This window comes from Halichoerus grypus, chromosome 11 (assembly GCF_964656455.1).
Source record: "Halichoerus grypus chromosome 11, mHalGry1.hap1.1, whole genome shotgun sequence".
NCBI lineage: Eukaryota > Metazoa > Chordata > Mammalia > Carnivora > Phocidae > Halichoerus > Halichoerus grypus.
Window position 1 is genome coordinate 27,536,999 of NC_135722.1, and position 20,421 is coordinate 27,557,419.

Genomic DNA, 20,421 nt, shown 5'->3' on the forward strand with positions numbered 1-20,421 from the left:
CTTTCATGAGATAAAATACTATTTATTGAAAATGGTGGTGTTTTTCATACTCAAATAAATAACTAAGAAAACAAACATTTCATTCCACTCCAATAGTAGCTTACTGATCAAGGGTCCTTTGGACGGATGTGTGTAAATGTGTGTACATATATGTGTGTATATACATATATACGCAAGTATGTGTATATCTTTTTGCTATTGCCTTTGCTGTTTTGCATTTTATAAAATTTCCTGCTCTTTGAAGATGTGTCATCATTCTGCAAGAAGAGCAGCTCTGCACACTGTATCATAGGAACTGTTATGACATGCCTGTTTCTATAGTAACCACAGCGAGTGGGGAGACGTGTCTGTCAGGAACCAATTTACCTCTCCTGACAGGCAATGCCACCAAAGGGCGGACACAGTGCCCATAAATCTTAGCTAGGACCAAAAACGGAGCAACAATGAGCAAGATAAAATTGTAATAAAAACCAAGGCCCATCACAAAAACTGTAACATACATGAAGAGCCATCTATAAATAAATGTGTATGCTTCACCACACACATAAGTATTTTCAACTTGTTATTAAACTGATGATCAAAACAAATTTAAAAATTATCTTGCTGTGGAAAGAAACATTAAATACAGCTTAGTAAAATTTACAAGAATGCTTAAAATTTATGGATTAAGAGCAAATGTAGTTGATAATGCCAAAAAAAAGACTTTTGGATTCTTTGCTTTCTTCAATAAAAATACTGGTGCTTTGGAAATAATTCTGCTAAAATAATAATAATGAACTGCAAATCTTTAGCAGCTACAGCAATTAAAATCACTGAGAAAGATTTCTGAAAGGCATGATATCTAGAAATAAAATTTCTCTCATTTTGTTTAAGTTAAACTAATCGGAACATCTTTAATAGTAGGAATTTGGAATTAATAGTGGGAATTTAAAAACTTCTGTTTTTAGACGCTACAGAGAAATAATTAAGTTATAAAATATTTTAAGACAGCAAATAAAAATGCATTTTTTATTCAGTGAAACAAATCAAAGCATGATGTTATAAGAAATAAAATCTTAAAATAATTAATCCTTACTCATAAGGTAATTCAATTAAAGACTGAATGACAAATATAAAAAATTTAGATAAGAAAGTACAAGTCTTGCAGATTTAGGAGTAATTTTCCAAATGTGGCTATTTATTAATTCCAGGTGCTATAAATACATATTTAAAAATAATTTATGTCGACAATGTGTGTATACATCTTCTGTGCATCCACTGAGAACTTAGCTAAAACTTTAAATACACATTAACAATTAAACTAAGGCTGCCTGTGCTCTGCTTATTGACATCTTCTGAGTTTGGGAACAGCTTGTTCACTGTTGATTCTAAAACCTTCTGGGTTTACCTCTAGAGAGTTTAAAAGCAACATTACATACATGATTATAAAAGGTTTTGAAGGTGCTCAATACCTGGGGATTGGAGCCATCAAATCCTTCCTCATATATGACTTTCTGGATAAACTGAAGCAGCTTTCTGTAGCCATGGGTCAAAGAACTGTTGGTACGAAGTGGTTCATATACATCAGTGGGCTTATTACACAGGAAATTCAAAATCTAAGCTATAACATTAAGGAAATTTATGAGATTAAATATAACATAAAATGAACCAAAATAGTATAAATAATCTAAAAATATACAGTCAATACACCCAGGGAGTAAGTTACAATGCCTTATATTAACTAGCTCAGGGTTCCAGTGTTCTTGACATCATGGGAAGATAAAAATCTGTGGAGACTGAGATGGCTTAATTATGTCAAGCTTAGTTACCTCCAAGAAAATTAATGATTTAATGAAGCAACCTAAAAGATCATATAGCTTTTCTGGAGTAATCATAGATAATTAACACGTAGTTAATGAACTGCTATGCCAAGTACACCTGAATCAATGTCTCAATCACCTAAGCTCATCTTCCAGAAAAGTTTTAATTTTCTTAGAACAAACTGCTAAAATAATAGTAATTAAAAAATTTGATCTTTTAAGGCCTATGAAGACAAGTGAGTATAATTTCCACTTTGTTTTTAAAACGAAAATAATAAAATAAATGTATGAATTCAAGAAGACAAATTATCTCTCACATGAATATTAGTATTAGTGTCACTATTTTAAAATATTTTACAAAAATAGGGAGCCTGGTAGGTTCAGTTGGTACAGCATGAGACTTGTGATCTTGGGGTTGTGAGTTCAAGCCTCACGTTAGGTGGAGAGCTTACTTAAAAATTGTTTTTACAATGTTATGAAACACCTCAAAAAAATTTTGTAACTGTGAAGAACATCTGGTTTAACACTGACTGAATTTAATATTCTTGATAACGCACAAACTGTGTGCTATGGCTGAACATTAACTATCATGATAATGAGGTTCTGGAGCAAAGCTATTTCATAGACGTTTAAGTGATGAATGCTGTAAAAGCTGTGGGTGTCCTTAAAAATACAAAAGTGTTTGCTTTACTCTGATCCTAAGTAAAGCAATCACATATGCAGAATCAGTGCCCTAAAGAAAAAATGAAATATAATTTGGAACACACATGCAACATTAAAGAACCTAACAAGTTAGGAAGAGCAGCTGACTACTTAATGTGCAAAATCAATGGTAGGTTGTTCAGCCTGTTGCACGTCTCTGTAAATGTTTTATTGAACAGCCAGAGCTAGCCCCAAAGCACCTAACAAAAACAAAAAAGAAAATCAAGAGAAAGGAATGCCGTTATGTGCAAAACAAATATTATGACAAATAATTATGACTCCAATTGAAGGCTTTGGCAAGTATGGTTATTTCACATATAGTTATTTCTCCATTTTCAATGAGGGATTGGATTATACAGACACATTTTTCCAGTTTAATGAGTGAAGAAATGTGTCTATAAAAAATGATATTCCATAATGGCACTGGTGTGACTCTTTCATAAATATATGAATATATAAATATATATAAATACATAAGTATATATGAATAAATAAATAACGTATCTGTCCCGGCTAGCTCAACTTTCAGAAGACAGTACTGCTGTTTGAATGCAGCATGTTCAATTCCTATCTGGGTCAATTAGGTTTGCACAAGGGGTAAATCTCCTCCAAGGTCCCAGATTATGAAATGAATTTCAGCCAACCATTTGACGAATGTCAGTATGGGTTAAAGGAGGGTGGATCAAGAATATATCCAGTTCATTCTAATCCATCAATAATGAATCTACTCAAGACATTATTTCATATATTACAGAAAGTTTCTTAAGCATTTTTCCTTCTGCCCCAAATTGTTCAATAATAACATTTGCCTTAAGTGCCTGGTAGTAAATTTGCTATCTGAGGTACATTACTAGACAACACACACATAAATTACTTCTTAGTTTTTTGTTGCCACCACTCAACCAGTACAATCGGTTATTTATTTTGTATTCTCCCAGTCTGTAAGGTAGCTATAGTAAAGCTAAGATTCTCTTCAAAGGTGGTGGAAAGGTCTGATATGAGAACAAAAATAAACACATAAAGCCAATACATCTTAGTCTCTTTCCTTATTTAACACTGACATAAAATAATCCAGACACCAGCAACTCTTAGAACTTTACGAGTAATAAACTTCCCCAAAGTAATTAGATTTCTAGGACAATAAACACTTTGATAAAAAATTAAATGGGAAAAATTTAGGTATATATATTTAGGTATATAAATTGATAATATTCATTTATGATACATGGGATTATAGCATTTAAAACTGAACTAGTTTATATGGTATTGATATTAAACTACTACTGAGTATTGTTAATCTCCATGAGATACCATTCCTGCCAGCAATACTTAAAAAATATTTTTTACTGATAAAAATTTTTTCTCTTGTCATCTAAAATTTTTAAAAAATTAAACCCCTTTAATTTTGAGGCTATTGCCTTTTTTTTGCTGCTGTTTAGCAGTATAGTAACTTATAAATCAGGAGTTGGCTGAAGGAAATCTAGTTACAAATATGACCCTGTCCTCCTTATTGTTTCCAAGCAATTAACAAAGGTTAGGTTATCAAAGTATTTAAAACATGTCCCAAAGGCAGCACATTTTAAATCATGTGTACTATTCTACCTTGATTTTCTTAACTTTCAACAACTATTATAGTAAAATGATCTAACTTGAGATTCCACAATTTGTCTTTAAAACTATAACAGTACAAAGAATATAAAAATAATTACTAGAACTTTAATTTTTACCTTTAAAATATCGAGTATTTAAAATTTTTTTCAGTCAAAAAAAATTGTTCCATGTCTGCTTATATCACCATGTCTTCTGACAGTAATTTATTTCTTTACATTAATATTAAACATGGGCAAAAGGGGTCCAATGACACAAAATGTAAATCTCTATATTTTTTTAAGTAGCCTCCACACCCAACGTGAAGCCCAGCACAGGGCTTAGACTCATGACCCTGGGATCAAGATCTGAGCTGAGATCAAGAGTAAGATGCTTAACTGACTGAACTACCCAGGTGCCCCTAATCTATATTCTGATGACCAAATTCAACATTTTTTAAAAACTGACAGAAAGAAATGAGACTTTTGTACCTATCAGTATCTCCCCCACCCAATTTTCAGCAGGTGGTCTGATAGATTTTACATCAGAGAACTTCAATTTCTATCAACAAATGGCATTGGTTTTTCTGTGAAAAGTAATTTTGTCAGTCTCATTAAGAAAGATAAAAAAAAAAGGGGGGGCACCTTGGTGGCTCAGTCCATTGAGCTTTGGACTCTTGATTTTGGCTCAGGTCATGATCTTAGGGTCATGGGATCGAGCCCCAAGTTGGGCTCTGTGTCCTTCTCTCTTTGCTCCTCCCCATGCTCATGCTCTTTCTCAAATAAATAAATAAATCTTAAAAAAAAAAAAGATAAAAAAAAAATCTGCTATAGTATCTCTAGGTATAGATATAGACGCAGTATATCTAGAAAATAAATCAAGCAGATAATAAATACCAGTTAATTACCTTGTAGTTTCTCAAACATTAAACAAAGGAATACTTACAAAAGTCTGAATATGATCAAAGAATAAATTTAAATGGAACAACAACAAAAAAGCTTAGGTAACAAAAGACGAGATTTTATTTGTGAAAATATAAATTACAAAGAATATTATATATATGTCGATAAATGAAACGTTTACACATAGATAAGAAACTCTTGGGTATTTCTTTGTATCAAAACTACTTGATTTTAATTTTATCTACTGGTAAAGTGTGTGACATAGTAAATACTCAAAAAAGGTTTTGTATCTCTGTCACATTTGATCATTACAATAGCCTTGTCAGGTGAATAGAGTCATTAGCTCCATTTTATGGTAGAGAAAATTAAGACCCTTTGGAGACTTAAGTGATTTGTTCAAGGCTGTACAACAATTAAGTGACAGACGAGGCACCTAAAAAGTTTTCTAAAACTTCAACTTATCTGCTCTTTTAGCTAAACTAATATAAAGCCTCAGAGTGAGATCCAGATTCAATGAGAAGTCTGTGGGTTCAAATACACTAATGTGGCTGTGATGAGCTTTGAACGTGACTCCATTTAACACAAAGTAACCAGGTGTATAGTTTTAGGAAGATACTTTTTTTTAGTCGCTCCTATGAGACCTTCACAAATAGGCCTCACTTGTATTAACTGGTACATGACATATAAAGACAATTCAAGATGGAAAAAAATGTAGATATACAATATATAAATGAGATACCAGCATAACACAGTGGAAAATATGCTTGAGATCTGGGATCCTGGTCTATCCATATCAGCAACTATAGCTAAATGTGTGATAATGAGGCGAAGTATTCAATTTTTCTGTTCTGGGGCTCAAAATTTTCTCATGTAACAGAGTTGCACTAATAATCTCTCTTGTCCTTTCTGACTTAAAATTACATGGCTCAAAAATGACTTTTCCTTTTTAAGACTGATTTCTCTCACTAAAATGATTAATTGCTGGGTTTTTGAAAATAACTTCTGGTGCATTTTAATATTGATTTAACTACTTGATAGAAATACTTAGGAAGAAAAACTGTTATCACTCCCAATTAGGATTAATTTAAAGTGAAGATGAAGCATTTTTGATATTATTATGCAAATCATTGAGAAAATATGATTTGTATTACCAAAATTCTATTTACACATATATTTCACGTATTCATTTATGACAAATAGTGAGATATACTTATAGGGCAGTAGGCACAATATCAAATGTCTCAACTAATTGTGTAAAATGGTTTGCTGAGCTAAAGTTATATTAGCATATAATTTGCATGTGACTATGAAGACTGTGAAGTCTATTCACAAGTAATTTTCAAGTTAAAAATTCCATTACTATTACCCTGAAGGCTGTCACAGATTTTTCTTTTCTGATGCTTTTCACCTAATTACACTGAGTTCGATTCTCTTCACCATGAATACTCAACTACAGAGACTAGAAATGCAAGGAGAACAATGACCAGCACAGACCTCTGAGCCACAGTTGGGAAAATACTAAGAACATGAGGATATAAGAATTGCATCCACTGTCTGACAGAGATACTACTGGAAGAGGTTACGTTCTTTCATGAAAAAGAATTCAGTTTAACATTACTCTGATTCCTTTACTTACTGATGTAAACAAGTCATTAGATTATGTCTCCTACTACCCATCACTGTTGTCATCTAGCCAACCCTGGATCATTAATTATCTTTCAAACATCCTGGCCTTTCAGTTTCTTGACCACCTCTCTCCCAATGATCTTGTTTCCATCCTACCTATGGTGCTCACTCTTATGAGCATATCTTAGACCTTGCCATTATCAATAATTGCTATCCCTATGTAATCTCAATCCATGCTCTCTCCTCCCCACAACTGCCACTTCCTATCTTTCCACCTAGAGCCCATATGTAATCATTTGACCACACTGAGACCTCCATAGCATTGTCTACCACCTCTTCACTCAATTTCCTTGATATACTCTTTCAGCTATTTAACCACCTTGATCCATGATCAATCCTTGTCTCTACTTCCTTGCTCTTCTCTTGCTTTGTCTCACTTGCTCAACATAACTATTCTGGCTAGGGGCGCCCGGGTGGCTCAGTCGTTAAGCATCTGCCTTTGGCTCAGGTCATGATCCCAGGGTCCTGGAATCGAGCCCCGCATTGGGCTCCCCGCTCTGAGGGAAGCCTGCTTCTCCCTCTCCCACTCCCCCTGCTTCTGTTCCCTCTCTTGCTGTGTCTCTGTCAAATAAATAAATCTTTAAAAAAAAAACAAAAAAAAAAACCCTATTCTGGCTAAATTCAACTCTCTGCCCACTCCACATTTGCCTCAGTACAGCTAAGAGTGGTGGGATAAATGGCCCCATCCAGGTGGACTGGTCTCAGTGTAAAATCCTGCCCTCACTTTAATAGGCCCTTAAGACTGCCTGGCAATCCCACTATACACAGTCTCACCCTCCTCGATGACTTTTTCATACTTTCTCTTTTTATATACAAACCTCTAATATCCTTACCCATCTTCACTCTTAGCTTGTAACCTTTCACTGAGAACACAGAAGCAACCAGCAGAGACATCTATCACTGCATTTACCTGCCCATCAGCACCTGTACCAACACAAATACTCTCTTCCCTCGTTACCATAGTTGAGCTATTTATGAAACTTTTTTTTTTTTTTTTTTTAAGTAAGCTCTACGTCCAGTGTGGGGCTTGAATTCATGACCCCAAATTAAGAGTCACATGCTCTACTAACTGATCCAGCCAGGCGCCCCACAGGTGAACTATTGAAACACCTCTACTAACCCAGTATCCCTACTTGCTCCCAGGCCTCATCCCATAGGATGTCACTCTAGCAATTCTTCCATCTCTCTCTCATATCATTAACTTTCCCTTTCTACTGGATGCATTCTAAAATATAAAAACATACTCTTATCTCTTCCTTTTAAGAAAATAAAAAAATTTTCTGTCCCACTTCCCTGCCAACTACTACTCTATTTTCCTGCATCAGAACTCCCTGAGTTTTCTAATATTTGGTGTCTCCAATTCCTTCCCTTATATTTTCACTTAAAACTATTCCAACTAGGTTTACACCAACATCATTCCATTAAAACTGTTATTATGGTCACCAGTGACCTACACTGGCTAAAATCAATGGATCCTTTAATTTTTTTTATTAATACAATTTTATTGAGATATAATTCATATACCATTCAATTCACCCATTAAAAGTGTACACATTATGGGCGCCTGGGTGGCTGAGTAGGTTGGGTGTCCGACTCTTGATTTCGGCTTAGGTCATGATTTCCGGGTTGTGGGATCGGGCCTGGCATTGGGCTCTGTACTCAGCAGGAGTCTGCTTCTCTCACTCTCCCTCTGCAGACCCCCCATGTGCGCTCTCTCTAAAATAAGTAAATAAATAAATCTTAAAAAAAAAAAGTGTACAATTCAATGGCTTTAGTATATTCACAGAATTAGGTTAACTATTTTTTTTTTAAGATTTTATTTACTTATTTGACAGACAGAGAGAGAGAGCACAAGCAGGCGGAGCAGCAGGCAGAGGGAGAGGGAGAAGCAGGCTCTCCGCTGAGCAGGGAGCCCAATGTAGGGCTCGATCCCAGGACCCTGGGAACATGACCCGAGCCGAAGGCAGACGCTTAACCGACTGAGCCATCCAGGCGTCCCAGTTAGGTTAACTATTACCACAATCAATTTTAGAATATTTTAATCCCTTCAGAAAGGAGTGCTATACTCATTAGCATCACCCTCCTGAACTTTCCCATACCCCCAAACCTAAAGAACCACTACCTCACGTGAGTAGAATAATATAGTATTTGTCTTTTTGTGACTGGCTCATTTCACTTAGCATAATGTCCTCAAGGTTTATCCATGTTGTAGCATGTGTCAGGATTTCCTTCCCCTTTAAGACTGAATAATATTCCATTGTACGTACATACCGCATTTTGTTTATCCATTCATCGATTGCTAGACATTTGGATTGCTTCTACCTCTTGGCTGTTGTGAATAATGCTGCTATGAGCATGGTTATGCAAATATCTCTTGGAAACCCTGCTTTTAATACTTTTGGAAATACACCCAGAATGGGATTGCTCAATCATATAGTTCTATTTTTTATTTTTTTGAGAAATGCCATACCATTTTTCATAGTTGTTGTACCATTTTACAATCTCGCCAAGGCACAAAGGTTCTAATTTCTCTACATCCTTGTCAACACTATTTTATATTTTTTTGATAAGCTACCCTAATGGGTGTGAGGTATTATCTCACTGTGGCTTTGACTTGCATTTCTCTAATGATTCGTGCTATTATCTTTTCATTTCCTTGTCAGCCATTTATATATCATCTTTGGAGAGATGTCCATTCAAGTACTTTGTCCAGATTCTAATCAGGCTATTTGTTGCTGTTGAATAGTAGTTCTTTATATATTTTGCATATTAATTCCTTATCACATAAAAGATTTGCAACTATTTTCTCCCATTTCTTAGGTTGCCCTTTCACTCTGTTGATTGTGTCTTTTGATACACAGAAGTGTTGAAGTTTGAAGTAGTCCCATTTGTTTATTTTTGCTTTCTTTGCTTGTGCTTTTAGTATTATACCCAAGAAATAATTGTCAAGTCCAATGTCATGAAGATTTTCCCCTTCGTTTTCTTTTAAAACTTTTAATAGTTTTGGGTCTTATGGTTAGGTCTTTAATCTATTTTGAGTTAATTTTTGTATATGGTGTAAGGGTCCATCTTCATTCTTTTGCATGTGGATATCCAGTTTTCCCAGTAACATTTACTGAAGACTGCTCTTTCCCCTTGCATGGTCTTAGCTCTCCTGCTGATGACTGTTTGACCATATATGCAAGGGTTTACTTCTGGGTGCTTTATTATATTCTATTGGTCTAAATGTCTGCCTTTATGCCAGAACCATAGTGCTTTGATTATTGTGGCTTTGTAAAATGTTTTGAAATCAGCAAGTATAAGACCTCCAACCTTGTTCTTTTGCAAGATTGATTTGGCTATTTGGAGCCCCTTGAGATTGAGTCCCTGTATGACTTTAAATAAACTAATTAAACCTGTTGTGTCTCTTTCCTCATGTTCAAAATGGGGATATAATAAACTTCATGAGATTTTTGCATGAATTAAATAACAAAAATAATATGTTAATAGGTGAGAGATAATCAGTTCTCAGTAATTATTAACAATTATCAATCCCCATGCTGTCAAATATAATATAATAATGCTCCAGTGGCAAGATGGATGAAAGTCAGGTGGGATAACAAGATGGAGCAAGGTATGCACCTAAGGAGTTAAGAAGGAATGGGACTAGTACAACAGTACCACCTAGAACTGCCAAATGAGTACCAAGAAACATTCTTTTAATAAGCTTTCAGGAGTGAGCTAAGTAGTGTGGGAGGCACAGGAAATGTGGCTACTGTTCATTCACAGACATATCTAAGGAGGAATTGATTTCCAAATGTGTTTTTCTCAAAAGAAAGAATAAGATAGGGAAAAGAAAGTTGATTGTCCAGATTATAAATATTTGCCTACATAGTTATATTCCCAAAGGAGAAATAGCTTTATTGATTTGCCTATTAATAAAAATGTTTATTAGAATAAATTTCAAACATATAAGCAGAAATAATAATAATAACATTAAGCCCTATATTAGCCAATGTTTGCTAAGTGGTAAATTTTTATTATCTCATTTAATAATCTTAAGAAGTAGTTTCTATTATTATTACTCTTATGGAAGCCTAAGTAATGGGGGCCCCGAGAAGTAACTTGTACAATGTCACACAGCTAGTAAGTGGAAGAGTCAGGATTCAAACCTAGATTGTCTAACTGAAGGGCTTCTATCTAAACTATGCTGTAGCACAAGAAGGTTTTTAAAAAGAAAAAGAAAAAAAAAAGCCAAATCATCCACAGTTCAAACACCCTGAGACAATTACTGTTAGCCTACTGATGTATATCTTTACAGACCACTTTCTACATATATACATCATATATTACATACATTATATTGTTTTATAATCTGTTTTGTTTTTATCTCCTCCCTTTGCAAGCAAGGTATTCCACTATGTAGATGCAACATAATTTAATCAACCAATCTATATTGATAATTCTTAAGTTACCTCCAGGTTTTCAGTAATGCACACAGATTATGATAATCATTCTTGTATACACGCCTTTGTTAACTTGTATCATTATTTCTTTATGATCAATTCCTAGAAATGGGACAATGGTAACAATGATAATGTACACTCCAACTTTTGATACTCTTTACTAGAATTAACAATGTACACTCCTATGGTTAACATGAGTGACATCCATACCATCTTTAACACAAGGTATTATCATTTTAAATATCTGATAGTTGAAAAATGGTATCTTTGGTTTTTATTTGCATTTCTTTGATCACTAGTGAGGCTTATTAGCTATTTTTGTTTTTTCTTTTGAGAACATCCCATTGTTATCTTTTGTCCATTTTGTATTAGGATACCCAGCTTGTTACCAGTTTAAAAATGCTCTTGGGGCACCCGGGTGGCTCAGTTGGTTAAACGTCTGACTCTTGATCTCAGCTCAGGTCTTGATCTCACAGCTGTGAGTTCAAGCCCCGTGCTGGGCTCCAGGCTGGACGTGGAGCCTACTTAAAAATAAAATAAAAACGCTCTCAATTTACTAAAGATAGTAACATATTTACACATCTATGTGTTTGTTTTTTAAATTTTGAAATAATTTCAAACTTACAGAAAAGTTGCTAAAATAGAAACTTTTTTTTCTGCTGTTCCACAGAGGATAAGTTGCTGACATGATGACCTATCACTTCTTAATAATTTAGGCTATGATTCCTACAAACATTCTCCTACATAACAATAATATAACCACCTGACTTGGGATATTGATTATAATTTGGAAATTGATACTACCATCTGATCCTCAGACCCCATGCAAGCTTTGCCACTTGTCCCAAGCAAAGCACTCAGTTCAGAATCACATGTTGCATTCAGTTTTCATGTCTCTCTTCAGTCTTATTCAATCTAGAAGTTCCTTAGAATTTCTTGACTTTTATGGTCTTGACACTTTTGAGGATTACAGGCCAGGTACTTGGTAGAATGTTCCCAATTTGGGTTTGTCTGATGTTTCCTTATGATTAGATTTAAATTAGGTATAGTTAATAGATATACCACAGAAGTGTTGCTGAATTCTCATTGCATATTATCAGATGCTACATGATTTCAATTTGCGCATTACTGTTGATACTTGATTAAAGTTATGTCTGCAAGGCTTCTGCACCATAACATTCTTTCCCCCTGTAGTCAATAAATATTTTGTGGGAAGGTACTCTCTGGTTATGTAAATATCTTATTCCTTGATAACTTTTTCATTCATTTATTTTTATCAATATGTATTCATGGTTTTCTGCTTTATTAAATGGGTTACAATCCATTTACCATCATTATTGATTCTGGTGCTCAAATTTTTCTCCGACTTGGCCAGTGGGAGCTCCTTTGAGCTGGCTTCTGCATCCTTTTGAGATGCTCTGCCCTCATCATTCTTTAGGCACTTCTAAACATAAAAAGACACTACAGGTATATATTTTTTTTCCTGTGAATCAAACATTTCTCCAAACAGTCCTGGTTCCTTCAAATGAAGAATGGTGTTTAGATCTGATCACTAGATATACTGATTGCTATTTTCCCATCCAAGAGTTTAAGGCATTTTCTTTTATTTCCTTCTTATACTTTTATAATTCCATTTATTATATTTAATCTTTAAATATAATTTGATGTGAGATATGAGGTAAGGATTTCATAATTATATTATTCCCAAGTGATTAAGTGATTAAGCTTTCCTCTCTTATTTGAAATACCTCCCCATTATAAAAATGATGTTTGGGGTGCTTGGATAGCTCAGTCAGTTAAGTGGACAACTCTTTACTTTGGCTCAGATCATGATCTCAGGTTCCTGAGATCCAGCCCTGTGTTGTGCTTGTGTTCAGTGTAGAGTCTGCTTGTCCCTCTTCCCTTCCCTACCCCTCTCCCCGTTTGCACACACATGCTCTCTCTCTCTCAAATAAAATCTTTTTAAAAAATTTAAAAAATGATATTTGTTCATCATAAAAATTCAAATACATAAAACATACAAAGAGTAGGAAAAAACCAAAAATCCATTACCCAGAGGTGAACATTGTTTTTTTTTTTTTAAAGATTTTATTTATTTGACAGAGAGAGCACAAGCAGAGGGAGAGAGAGGGGGAAGCAGGCTCCCTGCTGAGCAAGCAGCTCAATGTGGGACTCGATCCCAGAACCCTGGGATCATGATCTGGGCTGAAGGCAGCCGCTTAACCGACTGAGCCACCCAGGTGTCCCAAGAGGTGAACATTGTTAACAGTATGATAAACATCCTCTCATACATCTCTGCACCAGCCCTTCCTTTTCTTACTGAGAGAAACTAATGTGGGATTTTAAGAAGTATGCTGTTAAAAATGGTTTTCATTTTAAAGAATATTACAAGAAGTATGTATATATTTGTTTACTTTTGGCATTTCTTTCACATCCTTTTAAATACTACACATACTGTGAGTCTCTTAAATGGTCTTAAGAAGGAAATTTAGTTGGAGTCTTGTGAACTTCTTTGACCACATATCATTAAGGTTTTGGAACCTAAATTAACATCTCCTGAATTAGTGTTAGAAAAGAATTTAGAATCAGCTATATAAAATTTTATGTAAACAGGATTATACTATGTATCCCATTACTATAATCTGCTCTTTTCACTTCCTTATATCTTGGATGCTAAGCCCAGTATCCATCTAAGTCTCATGCAAAAAAAACTGCTGCAGAGCCTACCTGCTACAGCCAATGCTGCAGTCTTTGCAACTAGAATCAGTCACAGACCTTAATAAAAGACACTGCTGCAGCTTAGACTACTTTCCTCAATATTTGAAAGATGTGATTGGTATCCTTTTTGTTTTCCAATGTTACTTTCAAACCACTCCTCCTCCTCCACTTTCTGGCAAAATGAAACAAACAAAATTCATGTTTTCTTACGTCTAACCAATCCCAATCATTCCCTTTTTAAGCCGCTGTCTTTATCAAGCTCCTGGACATTTTCCTCTATCAGTTGAAGACACTGTACCTGGTCTACAGTCCTAATTCAAACATCTTATTCTCAACCAAGACTTCTGATCTTGGTAATTGCTTTGTCCATTTACCCCCACTATTAAGGCTAGTAACTCCACCACCAGTCCACTAAGCCTTCTCTCTCACCTCATGTATCAACAGAAGTTGTCTTCAGTTCATTTTCTTAGCCTTAGTTTGTGTCCATCATTTGTTTACTATGTTTAATACCTTAAACTCCTTCTGTTGCCTGAACCTCTCAAAACTTGAATCCTGCCTGCACCAGGAATCTTAGCAGAGATGCAAGAAAGTAACACAAACTAACAGACTGTACCACCATAAATATTTGATACTTCTCTAGTAGGTGTATTCTTCTAGTCCATGAAACAACCATTTTAAACCCTTCCCATTTAACCCAAACTCCTAAGAGGTAACTGTTCCTCAGCAGATGACCCTGACTATTATTCACTAAGAGAAGATCTCAGTCCATAACTTCAACACTACTCAAGACCCTGCCTCCAGCTTACTCAAGACCCTGCCTCCAGCTTTACAAACCTATTTGTTTGCATCTACACTGTTGTCTCCTACCTTTCCCTCCTTCCCCCAGTGGAGGAAATGTTATTATATCTTAGTGGCCAATTCTTGGCCTTGAGTGGCTTAGGAATTCTGCCAAATTGTTTAGTAATTTGCCTAATGTCATACAGCTAGAAACCACTATTTCCTCTTCCAATCTCCATCCATTTCTCTCTACTGAATTTTTCTTATTCATAGTAAAACAGAACAGCAAAAACTTCTTGCTTCCCAAACCTTTTCCATTTACTGCTTTTTTTCTGCCTCCTCATGAACAAATTTCTTAAAAGAATGATATGACCTCTACCTATCTCTCTGAACTTACCTTTCTTATAGCTCTTTCTATTATTCTTTTTACCAACATGGTCTTTCAGGTCCTTGAACACACTAAGTCTTTCCTTTCTTAGCACACTGGCTGCTCCCTGCAGAATTATTTCTTGGCTACTGCCGTTTGTAGAATGGTCTTCTTATCTTCAGGTCTCAGCTCAAATGCTTCCTCTTCAGAGGCCAATCCTGAACAACTCAAAGCATATCCTCCTATCCCCATACACTTGTGGAAATGTTCTTTTTCTTTGTATTACTTATCACAACTCTTAACGACATATATATTTATTTGGCTTTAAAAAATTGTGTGCTTTCTCACTAGACTAAAAACACTACACATGGTCAAGGATAACAGCTGCTTTGTTTACTACAATAAACCTAGAGTTTAGCATTATGCTAGGCTCATAAAAGGTGCTCAGGTTCATAGAAGGTGTTCATGTCAGGTAATGTGTTCCTTATACGATCTCTGTTAGAATGTGGGTTTATTATTCTGGATGTTGCTATAGAAGAGTTTTTTTTTTTTTCTTAAAGATTTTTATTTTTAAGTAATCTCTGTACCCAATATGGGGCCCAAACCCACAACCCCAAGATCATGAGTCATGTGTTCTACTGACTGAGGGAGCCTGGTGTCCCTAAAATGTGGATTTATTTTTCTGAATGAAATTGGAAGTAATTGGAGTGTTTGAGCCAGAGTAGTGATAAGAGCTAAGTTTTGTTGTAAAACTAACTAACAAGATAAGGCAAGTCACATATAGCTACTTACATTTAAGTTAATTAAATTAAAATAAAATAACTCTTCTTTAAATGTTTGGTAGAATTCACCTGTGAAGCCACCTGGTCCTGGACTTTTGTTGGTTGGGAGTTGTTTGATTTCTGACTCAATTTCTTTGCTGGTTATGGGTCTGTTCAAGTTTTCTATTTCTTCCTGTTTCAGTTTTGGTAGTTTGATATGAATTTATCCATTTCTTCCAGTTTGTCTGATTTGTTGGCATATACTTTTTCATAATATTCTCTTATAATTCTTTGTATTTATGTGGTGCTGGTTGTTATTTCTCCTCTCTCATTTGTGATTTTATTTATTTGGGTCCATTCTCTTTTCTTTTTGATAAGTCTGGCTAGGGGTTTATCAATTTTATTAATTTTTTCAAAGAACCAACTCCTGGTTTCATTGATCTGTTTTACTGTCTTTTGTTTTTTAGTTTCTGTATCATTTATTTCTGCTCTGATTGTTTTTTGTTAAGATTTTATTTATTTATTTGAGAGAGAGAGAGGGCACAAGCAGGGGGAGGGGCAGAGGGAGAGGGAGAAGCAGGCTCCCCGCTGAGCAGAGAGCTTGATGTGGGGCTCGATTCCAGGACCCTGAGATCATGATCTGAGCCGAAGGCCAATGCTTAACTGACTGAGTCATGCAGATGCCTCTATTTCTGCTCTGATCTTTATTATTTCCTTCCTTCTGCTGGTTTTAGGGTTCATTTGTTGTTGTTGTTGTTTTTCTAGCTCCTTTATGTGTAAGATTAGGTTGTTTATTTTAAATTTTTCTTGCTTCTTGAGGTAGGCCTATGTTGCTATATACTTCCCTCGTAGGACTGCTTTTGCTACATCCCAAAGGTTTTAGACTGTTGTGTTTTCATTTTCATTTGTTTCCATTATTTTTTTTCAAGTAATTTTATTTTATTTTATTATGTTATATTAATCACCATACATTACATCATTAGTTTTTGATGTAGTGTTCCATGATTCATTGTTTGCGTATAACACCCAGTGCTCCATTCAGTACGTGCCCTCTTTAATACCCATCACCAGGCTAACCCATCCTGCCACCCCCCTCCCCTCTAGAACCCTCAGTTTGTTTCTCAGAGTCCATAGTCTCTCATGGTTCGTCTTCCCGTCCGATTTCCACCCCCTTCATTTTTCCCTTCCTGCTATTTTCTTCTTCTTTTTTTTTTAACATAGAGGTACAGGTCTGTGATTCAACAGTCTTACACAGTTCATTATTTTTTAATTTATTCTTTGATTTCCTGGTTGACCCATTCATTGTTCAGTAGTATGTTGTTTAACCTCCATGTATTTGTGGTCTTTCCAATTTTTTTCTTGTGGTTGACTTCTAGTTTCATAGCATTGTGGTCAGAAAAGATGCATGGTATGACTTCAGACTTTTTGTATTTGTTGAGGCCTGATTTGTGACTGAATATGTGATCTATTCTGGAGAATGTCCCATGTGCACTTGAAAAGAATGTGCATTCTGCTGCTTTAGGATGGAATGCTCTGAATATATCTGTTATGTCCATCTGGTCCAGTGTATCATTCAAAGCCATTGTTTCCTTGTTTGTTTTCTGTTTAGATGATGTGCCCATTGATATGAGTGGGTGTTAAAGTCCCCTATTATTATTGTATTATTATCAATTATTTCCTTTAATGTTTGTTTTATATATTTGGGTGCTCCCATGTTGGGTACACAAATACTCACAATTGTTGTATCTTCTTGTTGGATTATCCCCTTTATGATTATATAATACCCTTCTTTGTCTCTTTTTACAGTCTTCGTTTAAAAAGTCTAGTTTGTCTGATGTAAGTATTGCTACTATGGCTTTCTTTTGACATCTATCTGCATGACAAATGTTTCTTCACCCCTGCACTTTCAATCTGCAGGTATCTTTAGGTCCAAAATGAGTCTCCTGTAGGCAGCATATAGATGGGTCTTGTTTTTTCATCCATCATGACACCCTATATCTTTTGATTGGAGTCATTAGTCCATTTGCATTCAAAGTATTATTGATAGATATGTATTTATTACCATTTTATTTCTTGTTTTGTTGTTGTTTCTAAAGATTTTCTCTGATACCTATTTTTCTCAAACTATTCCAAAAAAAGAAAAGGGAGGAAAACTTACAAATTCATTCTATGAGGCCAGCATTACCCTGATACGAAAACCAGATAAAGACTCCACTAAAAAAGAGAACTACAGGTCAATATCCCTGATGAACATGGATACAAAAATTCTTAATAAAATACTAGCAAACAGAATTCAACAATATATTTAAAAAATCATTCGCCACAATCAAGTGGGATTAATTTCTGGATTGCAAGGGTAGTTCAATATTCACAAATCAAAGTGATACACCACATTAATAAAAGAAAAGAACCATATAATCATTTCAATAGATGCAGATAAAGCATTTGACAAAGTACAGCATCCATCCATGATAAAAACCCTTAGCAAAGTAGGTTTAGAGGGAATATACCTCAACATAATAAAGGCCATGTATGAAAAACCCACAGCTAGTATCATCCTCAATGGGGAAAAAACTCTACAATCAGGGATGTCTACTCTCACCATTGTTATTTAACATGGTACTGGAAGTCCTAGCCACAGTAATCAGATCACAAAAAGAAATAAAAGGCATCCAAGTCAGCAAAGAAGAAGTCAAACTGTCACTATTTGCAGAACATGATACTCTATACACAAAACCCCCAAAATACTCCACCAAAAAACTGCTAGAATTGATACACAAATTCATTAAAGTCACAGGATACAAAGTCAATGTACAGAAATCTGTTGCATTTCTATACATCAATAATGACGCAGCAGAAAGAGAAATTAAGGAATCAACCCCATTTACAATTGTACCAAAAACAGTAAGATACCTAGGAATAAACCTAACCAAAGAGATGAAAGAACTGTACTCTCTGAAAACTACAAAACACTGATGAAAGAAATTGAAGATGGCAAAAAGAAATGGAAAGACATTCCTTGCTCATGTATTGGAAGAACAAATATTGTTAAAATGTCTATATTACCCAAAGCAATCTACACATTTAATGCAATCCCTATCAAAATACCAAGAGCATTTTTCACAGAGCTAGAATAAATAATCCTAAAATTTGTATGGAACCACAAAAGACCCAGAATAGCCAAAGTGACCTTGAAAAAGAAAAGCAAAGCTGGAGGCATCATATTTCCAGACTCAAGTTATATTACAAAGCTGTAGTGATCAAAACAGTAGGGTACTGGCACAAAAAAGAGACACAAGGGTCAATGGAAAAGAACAGAAAACCCAGAAATAAACCCACAATTACATGGTTAATTAATCTTCGACAAAGCAGGAAAGAATATGCAATGGGAAAAAGACCATCTCTTCCACAAATTATGTTGGGAAAATTAGACAACAAGATGCAAAACAATGAAACTGGACCACTTTCTTTCACAAACACAAAAAAATTCAAAATGGATGAAAGACCTAAATGTGAGACCTGAAACCATAAATGCCTAGAGGAGAACACAGGCAGTAACTTCTTTGATATTGCCCATAGCAACTTCTCACTAGATATGTCTCCTGAGGTAAGGGAAACAAAAGCAAAAATAAACTACTGGGCCTTCATCAAAATAAAAAGCTTCTGCACAGTGAAGGAAACAATCAAGAAAACTAAAAGGCAACCTATAGAATGGGAGAAGATACTTGCAAATGACATATTTGATAAAGGGTTAGTAATCAAAATCTATAAAGAACTTCTAAAACTCAACAGCCAAAACCTAAATAATCCAATTAAGAAATGGGCAGAAGACATGAACACACATCTCTAAAGAAGACATATATATGGCCAACAGACACATGAAAAGATGCTCAACATAATCATCAGAGAAATACAAATCAAAACTACAATGAGATATCACCTTACACCTGTCAGAATGGCTAAAATCAACAAGAAACAACAGGTGTTGGTGAGGATGTAGAGAAAGGGGAACCCTCTTACACTGTTGGTGGGAATGCAAACTGGTGCAGCCACTCTGGAACACAGTATGGAGGTTCCTCAAAAAGTTAAAAATAGAATTACCCCATGACCCAGCAACTGCACTTCTATTTACCCAAAGAATATAAAAATACTAATCAAAGGGATATATGCACCTGATGTTTATAACAGCATTATCTACGATAGCCAAATTATAGAAACAGCCCAAGTGTCCATCAACTGATGAATGGATAAAGAAGATATGGTATGTATATATATACACATATATATATATTTATCAAATAAATTAATGGAATACACACACACACACATACACACACACAATGGAAGAGTATCCAGCAACAAAAAAGAATAAAATCTTGTCATGTGCACCAACGTGGATGGAGCTAGAGAATATTATTCTAAGCAAAATAAGTCAGAGAAAGATAAATACCATATGATTTCACTCATATGTGGAATTTAAGAAATAAAACAAATGAGCAAAGGGAGAAAAAGAGAGAGAGAGAATGGCGAACCAAGAAATAGACTTTTAACTACGGAGAACAAATGATAGTTACCAGAGGGGAAGGTGGGTGGGGGGATGGGTTAAATATGTCATAGGGATGAAGGAGTGTACTTGCTGTGATGAGCACCGGGTGTTATATGGAAGTGTACAATCAC

The 20,421-nt window shown here is 35.1% G+C and overlaps 1 protein-coding gene across 4 annotated transcripts in view; it reads right to left on the minus strand.

The window, feature by feature from the left end:
* Window positions 1-20,421, minus strand: part of ELP4 (elongator acetyltransferase complex subunit 4) — a 251,816-nt gene that overhangs the window by 158,531 nt on the left and 72,864 nt on the right. For all 4 annotated transcript variants that reach the window (XM_078058252.1, XM_036105447.2, XM_078058251.1 and 1 more), the window contains exon 6: window positions 1,452-1,536. In XM_078058252.1, coding sequence (XP_077914378.1) covers window positions 1,452-1,536 — 85 coding nt within the window. The remainder of the gene's footprint in view (window positions 1-1,451; window positions 1,537-20,421) is intronic.